This window comes from Gossypium hirsutum, chromosome A10 (assembly GCF_007990345.1).
Source record: "Gossypium hirsutum isolate 1008001.06 chromosome A10, Gossypium_hirsutum_v2.1, whole genome shotgun sequence".
Lineage (NCBI taxonomy): Eukaryota > Viridiplantae > Streptophyta > Magnoliopsida > Malvales > Malvaceae > Gossypium > Gossypium hirsutum.
Genome location: NC_053433.1, coordinates 57,660,197 through 57,671,586, shown reverse-complemented (window position 1 = coordinate 57,671,586; position 11,390 = coordinate 57,660,197). Strand labels below are relative to the sequence as shown.

The 11,390-nt window shown below is 32.1% G+C and overlaps 1 protein-coding gene across 2 annotated transcripts; it reads right to left on the bottom strand.

The window, feature by feature from the left end:
- Window positions 1-7,770: 7,770 nt before the first annotated feature.
- Window positions 7,771-10,298, bottom strand: LOC107897060 (bifunctional bis(5'-adenosyl)-triphosphatase/adenylylsulfatase FHIT). 2 transcript variants are annotated; one of them, XM_016822400.2, is made up of 5 exons: window positions 10,099-10,298; window positions 9,905-10,015; window positions 9,031-9,177; window positions 8,224-8,322; window positions 7,771-8,136 (listed from the first exon to the last, which is right to left on the bottom strand). In XM_016822400.2, exons 1-5 carry the CDS (start codon window positions 10,219-10,221, stop codon window positions 8,011-8,013), a joined length of 606 nt encoding a protein of 201 aa, XP_016677889.1. In that variant the 5' UTR covers window positions 10,222-10,298; the 3' UTR covers window positions 7,771-8,010. The 2 variants fall into 2 exon arrangements, with proteins under 2 accessions (XP_016677889.1, XP_016677890.1); XM_016822401.2 differs by having other exon boundaries at window positions 7,771-8,132.
- Between the last annotated feature and the right edge of the window lie 1,092 nt (window positions 10,299-11,390).

Genomic DNA, 11,390 nt, shown 5'->3' with positions numbered 1-11,390 from the left:
CACCCAAAAAGGGGACTTGTTTGTAAAAGTGTAAAAGTGGGTAGTAAAAAAGTGAAATAAAGGAAAATTTGGGATGAAATGAGCATGGTATAGGTTCAGCTAGGCTTGGGTAACAAAGAAAATGCATGCATTTCATTTACGAGCCTAGGGACTAAATTGTAAATAAGTAAAAAGTTAGGGGTAAAAAGGTAATTTTACCAAAGCATGAATTATGGATTGATTTGAATAATAATATTAATAAACAAGTTAAATTTTGTATTATAGATCAAGAAAAACGTGATATAGGTCTTGATCAAGCGAAGAATAAAGTATACGACGATTAAGCTCGATTACCATCATTTTGTACCGAGGTAAGTTCATGTGTAAATGTTGCAATGATATATCATGTTTTTAATATTTTGTTAATGTATTAGTTTATATGATTGCTTATTATGTCAAGTGTGTGAATGATGTTATAATCTATGAGCAAGAGATTGTGAATGAATTCGACAAACATGAGATATCGAGTAAATCCCGTTTGAATCTTAGGAATAATTTAGGATACAATGTGACATGTCACTAGGAACTATATGGATATGAGATCATGAATATGTATGTAAATGTGATACGTGAATCCAGGTGTTGGTCTTGTTCGTCCTACCGGTAGCTGGGTAGCCCGGCATATGTTGCAAGTACCTGTCAGCTTGTGTGAGCAGCCCGAGTAGTTACGTCCTGATTGTCAGCTTATGTGAGTAGGCCCATGATTAGGTCGTGAGTGAGCAATATGTGATTTTGATATGAGGTAGCATGTGGCTACGTTTGAAGCACTATGTGTAAGTCTTCCGTGTATCCAATAATATTCTGAGTGTTCAACGGATAAACTTATGAGTCAATCGACAAGTAAATCAATGAAGAGAGAATATGACATTGTGATTTGAGTTGGTACAGGTATGTACGATAAACTCACATGTATGAGCTCAATATGTGATGAATTTTTGGTAAGATTGAAAATGTGTAAGTTATGTTTACAAATTTGAATTATATCTAGGAGTTTAGAATAACACATAAGTAAATCTATGCTATGTCACTAATGTGTATATATAGACATATCTATGATTATTGTTGCTATTTATTTGCATGTGAACTTACTAAGATTCATGCTTACTCCTTTCTCTTTTCCCATTTTCTTATAGTATCGCCAAGCCAATTCGGGGATCGAAGAAAATTGAAAGCTCGATCACACTATCAACTGGACATTTAGGGTATAGTTAGTCTCAATATTTTGAGTATGGCATGTATAGGGACTTGGTCTTTTTGTTATAAGTCATATTGGTCTAGTCAAATATGTTGGCTTATAGAAATATTTGATTTATTTTGTATACGGCCATGTGATATGGTCCATGTTGATCATTTGGGTTGTAACCCTAATCAATTATACGTGCATGCAATGTTTTTATATTTGATGTATTTGTTTGTGGATGAGATGTATGATGACTGGCACATGTGCTAAGTGAATAAATCATGGTTAATAAGTATGTCCAATCTATGGTATAATTAGGTAATTTAAAAGTAAGTTTAGCATAATGAATGAATATGAAATTGGTGTGGAATGCCATATAAAAGTATGATGTTTTGGATAAGCGACATGTTATCATTACAAAGGCATGGCATAATCACATTTGTGAGTCTTTAAGTGACACAATGTACTAGGTTGCATGTCATCTTAGATGAATGAGTAAATAAGCATTTAAGGGTGACAAATGGCTTGGAAAATAGCCTCAAATTTGTCCACACGGGTAGACACATGGGCGTGTGTCTAGGCCGTGTGTGACACACGATCTGCCCTAGAGGCATGTGCTTAGATCGTGTGTCCTCTGCACCTTAATAATTGCAAACAGAATACCCAGTAGTAAACACACGGGCAGAGACATGGCCGTGTGTCTCAGCCGTGTGACAGGCACGGCCTTATGACATCTTTTATGTGTTTTATTTTGTCTTTACTAGCCAAATGACCAAAATGCCCTTCACTTAAAACTTTAAAATTTCACCTAATCATGTCCATTTTTGTCCTTCTAATTAACAGATGGTCTAATTACCATTTAAAGACCTTCAATTTAAAATTTCATAGCAATTAGACACCTCTAGCTTCTAGAACACACATTTTGCACCTATTGCAATTTAGTCCTTTTAAATTAAGTGCCCAATCGATAAAATTTTTGAACGAAATTTTCATGAAACAATTCCATGAAACTGTAAACCATAAAAAAATAATAAAAATAAATCTTCCTACGTCAAATTCGTGGTCCCGAAACCTCTATTTCGATTTGACCCTACAACGGACTGTTACAATAATGTTAAAACTATTTGATAGATTTGGATTAAATTCATTATAATGTTTGAAAAGAATAATCGTATCATTATGTTTCATTATATTACTGATGTGATGAAAAATAGGGATGTTTATATTTATGAATGAATTTGGTTTGAACCATTGTGGATATCAAATATATATATGAAGAAATGTTTTAGCACTAATGTTATATGATCTTGTAAATGGTTGTTAGGATTAAATAATTTAATTTCATTTTGTATTCAAATCTAAATTGAGGTAAGTTGATTTTGAGTTTTATCTATGAACTTACTAAGCTTCTTAAGCTTTCTTAATTTGTTATTGTCTTTTTGTAGTTATCGTTTTGCGAACTAGTAAGGCGGATCAACTTTGGAGCTCACATTATCCAGCTTTTCTTTTGGTAGTTTTTTATTTGGTTATTTTGGTTTCTGGCATGTATATAGCACTTTGAAGTTAATGGATTTTAGATTTATAGATGAGTTTGTAATTAAGTTAAAGTTGTTTTATGACGTTAAGTTCATGTGTTATAATAAACTTTTTGTAAATGTGATGTATATAGTTGAAATGCCTTATTGAATATATTGGTAAATTGATGATTTGAGCTTTATGAATGGTATGCATAACTCAGTAATTGGTGAAATAAATGATAGTTTGTTTTGGTGTGTTGCTTGTTGGTAGACCTAGAAATGGTCACTTTGATTTGGTTTTGGTTTATGGAAATGGAAAGTTTGTTGGTATTTAACTGAAACTATTGTATTGTTTATAACTTTGGTATGTAAGGTTGTTATTTATATTTTAAATTGTGGTTTCAATGAGGGCACATTGGTTAGGTACATAAGTTATATGAATTGGTATGTTTTAAGTGTTTTATGTGTTTTTGAATAAGCGATTTTGGTTGGAAATGATATGGCTTGGTGTCTAAGTATTGGTGGTTGTTTTGGCTTGAAAATGAATTCTTTTAGCTGCACATGGCCTAGGACACGGGCTATCACATGACTGTGTGCTGCACATGGTCACTCCAAATGGTCGTGTGTCTTATTAGTGCAAGTTTTTCCACACGATATCAAGCTATTACACGGCCTAAGGACATGACTGTGTGACCCTATTCCAAATTGTACACAATTTGGCCACACGACCATGTTTCTAAGCCATACAATCTGGGCTCTGTCACACGGCCTGGCCACATAGCTGTGTGACCCTTGTTTCCAAAATTTTCTATGTTTTTCTGTTTTGTTTCAAATTAATCCCTAGTTGTTTCCAAACTATTTTTAAGGTCTCGTGGACCCGATTTAAGTTTTGATTTCACTTATATGCTATGAATAATGATTGACTATTGATTTATGATGATTAAATTGAGCTTTGAATTGTTTTAATTTATAATTGAACTAAAATTTTTAAAATATGGTAGATTAATCTTAGTTAAATTTTGGATGGTATTATTAGCATACATAAGCCCGTATATAATCTAAGAAATGGCGTATTTTTTAATCATAAATTAAATTGACTATAGTTGGATGTTTTTTGTTAAGTTTGAACAATAATTATGCACTTATGAAGTATTCTATGTATATTTGAGATAATCAATGTGATTTTGAATGTGTTTTATTCTAGTTATGACTGTAGCATTCCGTTACTCGGGTATGACGGCTGGATCAAGTTATGGGTATTACATTTAGTGTTTTCAGAGATATGGTTTAGTCAATTCTAGGACTAACGTAGTGCATGCTAAGTCTAGTATATACATGCCACATATACATGTGATAGTGTGATGCTCTTAATCTAATCTAACCCTATTTTCTTTTGATTTAAAAGATGGTGGCCGATTCTAGTCATGCCGTTACTAATGAAATTGAAAGTAATGTCCTAACTCCCGAGCAATGAGTGAGTTTATAGCATGCCAGTTTCGCAAATGTCCAAAAATAAGGTAAAAATGTCTTTTTCGGCTTAATAGGTCATTGTATTAATGAAATTGATACGAATCAATCTTGTGGCTCCATAACCTTCATCCACCTACTGTGCCTACCCCGACACCCTGTGGTCCTCAAGTTTTCTCTCCTGTATATGTATCTAGATTTCCCATAGATAAGATTCATAATTGTGGGGACGATGAGTTTAGAGGAAAGACAGATGATGATCCAGCTAGAGTTGAATTCTGGTTAGAAAATGTTCAAAGAATATTTTATGAATTGGCATGTCCACTTGAAAATTACTTAATATGTGCAGTTATTATTGAAAGACGAAGTGTATCAGTGGTAGTACGTTATTAGCCATTGTATCGAAAGGGAAAGTTAACTAGGACATTTTTCGAACAGAATTTAGAAAGAAGGAATAGAAAAGAAAGATTTTCTCGAGTTGGAACAGGAAAGTAAGTCCATATCAGAATATGAACGAGAGTTTGAACAGTCTAGTTAGTATATTCACGAGATTGTATGGACTGAAAAATGTGATGTGTTTGTTGTGAAGATGGACTGATTGATAAAAATTAAAATGTTGGTTGAAGCAATGAAAATATGGGAATTTGTGGTTTTATCTGATCGAGCGTATTAAATGGAAGAGATTTGTATCAGTAACAAAAATATTGAAATGAAATTTCGTGACTCTAGTAAAAGAAATATATCTAAATTGTCTTAGGCTCCACTTTCAAAGAAACTAAGGTACTTTTAGCCGCAATGTCATATCATCTGGATTCACAGGAAGAAATAAGTCAAGACAGAATGATTCAAGACTAGACACCTGTAGTTAGTATTAGCAGTGTTTGTGATGATGACAAATTTGTTTGTGGTCATTGTGCAAAGTTCTAAAGGGATGTGTGTCAAGTTATGATTGGAGCTTGTTTTCGATGTAGATTTACCAAACATTTTATGAAGGATGATCAAAAAAGTCAGACATTTTTGAAAATCAAGTTGTTTTACAAATATCTATCTCTCAAGGAGGTAAATGACTAGGATAGAAAAGTAATATTAGAACTTACAACATTCGATAAGGTGCAATGGCTTTGTAGGTTTTGTTAACAATTATGGTGTAAGTTCGATAATTGTATATATAAGGATTTATATGCACCTTATCAATAGTTCTAGTCATTTTTGTAAGTTTGGTTTGGTATGTGATAAGGTGCAATGGCTTTGTTGATAAGCATATGTATGTGGTTTAGTGATTCATGAATGTGAACTTGTATATATACATGATTTGAGGAGCCAATTGTGGCATATTGGTTAGGCATTTAGGATGAATGAAAATGTATTGATTTTGACATGTTTTGATGAGTTTGTGTAGGTTTGAATGTTGGAAAATATATTTCTTGTGACATAAGAAAATTGGTTTAGGTAACTTTTTGAAAAAGGTGACATTTAGGTGCACACGGGTTATACATGGCCATGTGCCATACACAGGTATATGACACGACCATGTGGTTTTTGTATTTTAAGTACCAATTTGTACACACGGTCACAGTTTGTTACACAGTCTGGAGACACGACTGTGGTCCTTCTTAGCACAGTTTAAGTCCCTGCACATAGTCAGTCAACATAGCCATGTCCTATAGCTCCAAATGGCTGTGTGACCCCTGTTTAGCATTTTTACCCCACTTTTCTTAATTTTTTTAATTAAGTTCTTTCTTTATTTTAAATTTATTTATAGCTTCAATATGTTCAATTTAACACCATTAGGATATGAATGGTATGATTTTAATCACGTTTCATATAGTTAACAATTGTATAGAAATATTTTGATTTGATATAGTATGATTTTGTTTTGTTTCGTATAGTAGCATCTCGTAACTTTAAATCAGTGATGGTGATGAGTGAGGGGTGTTACAGAAAGAATAATATATGTAAATAGGATTGAGGAAATTTTGTCTTCTCACACATATATATATACTCCTAAGGCACAATTTTCACCGACCATCTCAACCCTCCATCCTTAATCATTTTGCCTTCCACTATGGAACCAACTAGTTCCATCCTAACTGAACCAAAATTAAGATCCAACTAAATTGAAATTTGGCCACTAAATTTTCTAAATTCCCGATGGAGTCCAAAAATTACTAATTCTTTCAATTTAGTCTTAACTTTTCTTAGTTTTCGGGTAAATAGAGATACCCGGATGTTACAACCGATAAAAGTGTTTATGAGAGTTATATAATTCCAAGGTGACCTATAAGGGTTTCAAGAAAACTCAATATGAAAAAGACTTCAATTGCGAGACTATAAGAAAAGTGTTATAATAGGGAAACATCCACAAAGTGTCGTTTTAAAAAAAGTTGAGTTAGAGACCTATCTAATAACATGAAATCATAGTTGATTAGACTTACTGCCAAATTGGAATGGTTTCAAGTATTTATTTGAGAACTAGTACCTTGATGAGATCTACCTGCCTTGACAACATTGACATAACTCAACTTGATGACAGTAGGGATAAGCCAGGAGTGATGATTAGTAAAACAAATGAAAAGTGGATAAGCTATTTGGTTAACCATGAAGCTTTTTGACAATATTGGATATATGTTAGTGAAAATTCGAGGACAAAATTTCTTAAGAGTGAGAGTTGTGACACCCCAAAATTTTGGTACCTCATTTGGCATTGTTCTAAGATTGTATTTAGTGATTTTTGAGGAATTTCAGAAATGAGTCAAATAAAGGCAATTCATAAGGAATTAAATAGATATTGGAGATGGAAATCAATATGGAAAATTGAGAATATGATCATGTGGAAGGAGTAAATTATAAATTTGGAAAAGTTAGATGATTAAAATTCAATTTAATCAAATTGAGGAAATGAGTTAATAATTATAGTTCTACATGAGAACTCAGAATGTATTAGTATGATGAAGACACTTTTGGGATTAAATTGGAGAAGATGGAAAATATTTGCATGTATAAGTAATAACTATCTATGAAATATGAAAAAAACTTAAGTGTCATGAATAGAAGTAAAGAAAGATACTAAGTGTAAAAAGGGATAAAGTGGAATTTTTCCCCCAATAAAAAGCATGTCATTTTTCATGAAATTCATATCGGAAATATTATAATGTGAGATATTAGAATGTTGGGATTCGTTTTGAGCCATAGGATTGAGGTTTTGTGGTAATATTATTGGTGATTTATATCAATTTGTAAACTATCCTAAACTAAAAGTTGCCTAAATTACATGATATAAATGCTTTACCCAAAAGGATACTAAAAATAGTTTAGCAGCAACTAGTTTTTGAAGAACTAGAATATCAAGAATTTATTTATTTTAGAGTGCATTTCTTTAACGAAGAATTATTTACGGATCATTTTACCGTGTGTCGTGGAAGATAAATTAACCAACACAAAATGTCTTACGATTAAAAGAAAATTACTTTTTTTTATTGAAAAAAATTTCTCAACATTTCTCTACTTTTCCCCTTTATTTCAAAATATTAGTCAAATTAATTAAAAAAAAACGAGTGCTAATTCTAGTTCATGCAAACAAAGCAAAATATAATTCATTGAAGCACTTCCCTTTCAGGCTTTCCTTCGTTTTTCCCTTTTCCTCCACTTACACCACTTTCACTGTTTCACACAAATTTTGGTTATTTCATCACATAAATGATAACCACAGTAATTACATACTGAATATAAACTAACTACATAATATTCTTCATCCAGGCACGTGAATGAAAACTGCAGTTGGTACATATGCAACGCAACAGTCAAGACTTAAGATTGCAAGATGAAGAGAGACCTGTATTCCTCAGCTTCTTTACACATCTCTTCCCGGCTTCTGTCCTTCCTTTCTTTATCTAAGTTGAGCTTTTCCTTCAGTTCGTTCTCTTTCACATCTATCTACACCATGAACGGCAGACAGATAAAACACAAGATATCAAATTTTATAGATAATAAATGCTAAGCTAATAAGAGAATCTATCTTACTTCATCATAAATTTCATCATTCCTCTCAAAGTCACCATCTTTCCTTGGAAGTATATGAATGTGAACATGGGGAACTGTCTGCCCTGCCTTTGGCCCATCCTACAGTAAAAACCAACGCATGCTAGTCTTTACCGATCCATAAAAAAAAATGCTATTTACCAAGCAGCAGCAGCATTAACACAAGGTGAGAACAAGAACTTCCACAGTATCACACCATAACATTCTCCCATTCAATTTTCTATAATAAAGCATATTTTTCATTCTCAAATGACCACTTAAAAACACTGAATTGTTGGTTATTGCATGAGAAAAAATTAACTAAAACATGAAATGGGCTATAGTAGTTAGCGTGACGTACACAGCCAAGGCATGGAAAGAGTTGAAATTAAAATCACAAATACCAAAGTAGAGGTCATCCCAAATTGAAAGGGCTGACTTGGCCAAAAGAATTATGATTAGGATGTAAATTTTACAAATTTAGGAAAATAATAAAACCAAACTCTAGTAAAGGCATCTCGGTGAAAGAGATTATATGCAAGATTTGGAAGCAAAAACAAGAAGGAAAAATAAAATGTTAGCAAAAAAGAACATCAGATTAATAAAACCATGAACAAAGGGATCCACATTTTTATCACCTCTGCTACATACAGACAGGGACGGTAAATAAAATTAAAAACGGGCCAACATATAATATGAAAGCAACAATATGCTTGCAAAAACAATTTCATCTACTATGACAACACTGAAGCATAAACACCATATGTACACTTGATCAGAAGTAATATATCAAGTCCCATTCTCTCTTACTTGGATGGTAAAAGTGAGTGATGACGCCTTATGGAAGCACTCAAGTCTTCCACCAATCTTCTGAGCTGTTAGCCATAAATCTTGGGTCTCTTCAACAGTGAGATCAGCAAACCGCTTAACTTCACGCCTTGGGCAGACAAGTACATGTAGACAATGTTAAAGAAACCAAATTCAAGCATGAATGTTCTTTGTATGAATATTCATGGTTTCCTAACAAATGTGATCATAACCATTCCCACTTAGATTAAATAAATGCAGCATATATTTCGAGAACATTTTAGCAAGTAATGTTTTGGATATATATAGCTAGAACAATTTTGTCAGACAGTTTCTTTCGCATCTTCCTAAAATTGTTCATGAATTCTACGTACATACAAAAATCCATATATACATATATGGGTGTCTGCATACGTGCCATCAACACTTCACTGCCCCAGGCTGGATGCTTCCGAAAACTAAATTTTTCAGTCGCAAGTTTCCATATGAACAGTTTTAAGACATTGTGTCTTACCAACAAACAATAGGATAAGACAGCCCCATCATTAGGATTAAGAAAAAAAACATATCCTCCACGAGTGCTCAATCTCGGAGGTACAGCATATTTAATATCAAGACTAAATAAGTGTCCTGCGGATTAGTAGTTTATATGAAAGCAGGCATATCAGAAGACAATTTCTAATGATTGGAAAGAAAACTACTCTTCCTATTAGTAGGCCAAAATCATATACATACAACACAAAATGATTGGATTTAAATGCCCGAGTGAAAAAGGATATGACCTGCAAATGAAAAATAAAAGGGGAAATCAACGAAGATTGACAAATGATTGAAGGACAGCGTGGTGGTTGGCGGCTAATTAGAAGAAGAAGTAATTACCAGGAACAACAGGACGGAGGTTGACCATGGCATAGGAAAGGGGGGTGGTGTAGAAGACTTCCGTGGGGTCTATCTTATATGGCCCGAACGAATAGAACTCCATTGACATCTGCAGGCAACAAATTTATTGTAATACCAATACTTTACTTTTGGATGCATACCAGTACAACTGGGGTAGGTTTTGCCACTTGCCTTGGCAGGGGAGGCGCCGCCGGACAACGGGATCGTTTGGAAGCCTCTCCTACAAAAATTGATAAAGCAGAAAGGCCCACCCAGACCCAACCCTAGAGGATACAGCAGCTGCAACTTTGTCATTTATTCACTTCCCTGGTCTTTTTAGGTTTTCGTTGGTCATGTTCGATTTGCGTGTGGGACTTACGACTAAATTGTTAAGTTATTAAAATTTTAAATTGCAGCCTCTTTTTTATTTAAGCTAGTTTATGATGATCGCATGTAATTTTAAAGCTTTAATATTTAATTAATTTTTAATTACTGTAAAATAAATTTGTTTAATTATTAAATATAATTAAAATATATTAACTTATCCCTTCAAATATTACAATACAAAATTTTCAATAATAATTAAAGCATGTTTATTATATTCAGCCTATGTTATAAGTTTACTTTATGTAATTAATGCAACAAAAAATTATTGAAAAAAATAGTTGATTAACCTAATTAACTCTTATATCTTATATATTAATTAAGTGATAATTAAAATGTTTAGAATTCTATTCAAGCAATAATTTTATTTTACATAAATAAAATTAGCATAATTTTTTTACATCAAAAATTTTTTAACTAATATTTTAAATTATAATTATCACAACTTTTTTCATATATTTTATGCTTATAGTTCTATTCAAGTAATCATTCTATTTAACGGTGAGCAAAACTTGATTCGATTTGAATTTTTTTTTTAAATTTCGAGTTAATCGAATCGAGTTATTCAAGTCAACTCGAATAAGTAAATCGAGTTTCGAGTTCGAGTCGAGTTGAATTTTACAATTTGAATAACTCGAGTAATTTGAATAGCAGATAGGTGTAAATAACCCTTTGGTCCCTGTCAATTTTGAAAATGAGCAAATTGATCTCTCTACAAAAATTACAAAAAGAATCAAAATAATTTTTAAAATTCAAAATATTTATAAAATTCCAAATTTTATATTTTTTCAAAAATTATAATTTTTTTAAATTCTAAAGAATATATAAAGTTAAAATTTTAAAAATTTACTAAAAAAATAATTTTGGGACCTAAATAAGTTAATTAATAATTCAAGTTTATTATAAAGTATATTATTTTTTATTATTTTCCTTTGAAAATGCTTTCAAATATATATGGTTTCAAATTTACGTGCTCTAGCATGGAATTAGTTATATTGTAATTTGTAATAAAATTTTAATTTGACATGTTTAATTTTTTTAATTTAACTCGAACAATTTCACTTGATTCAACTCGACCCGAATTTCATTTCACTCGACTC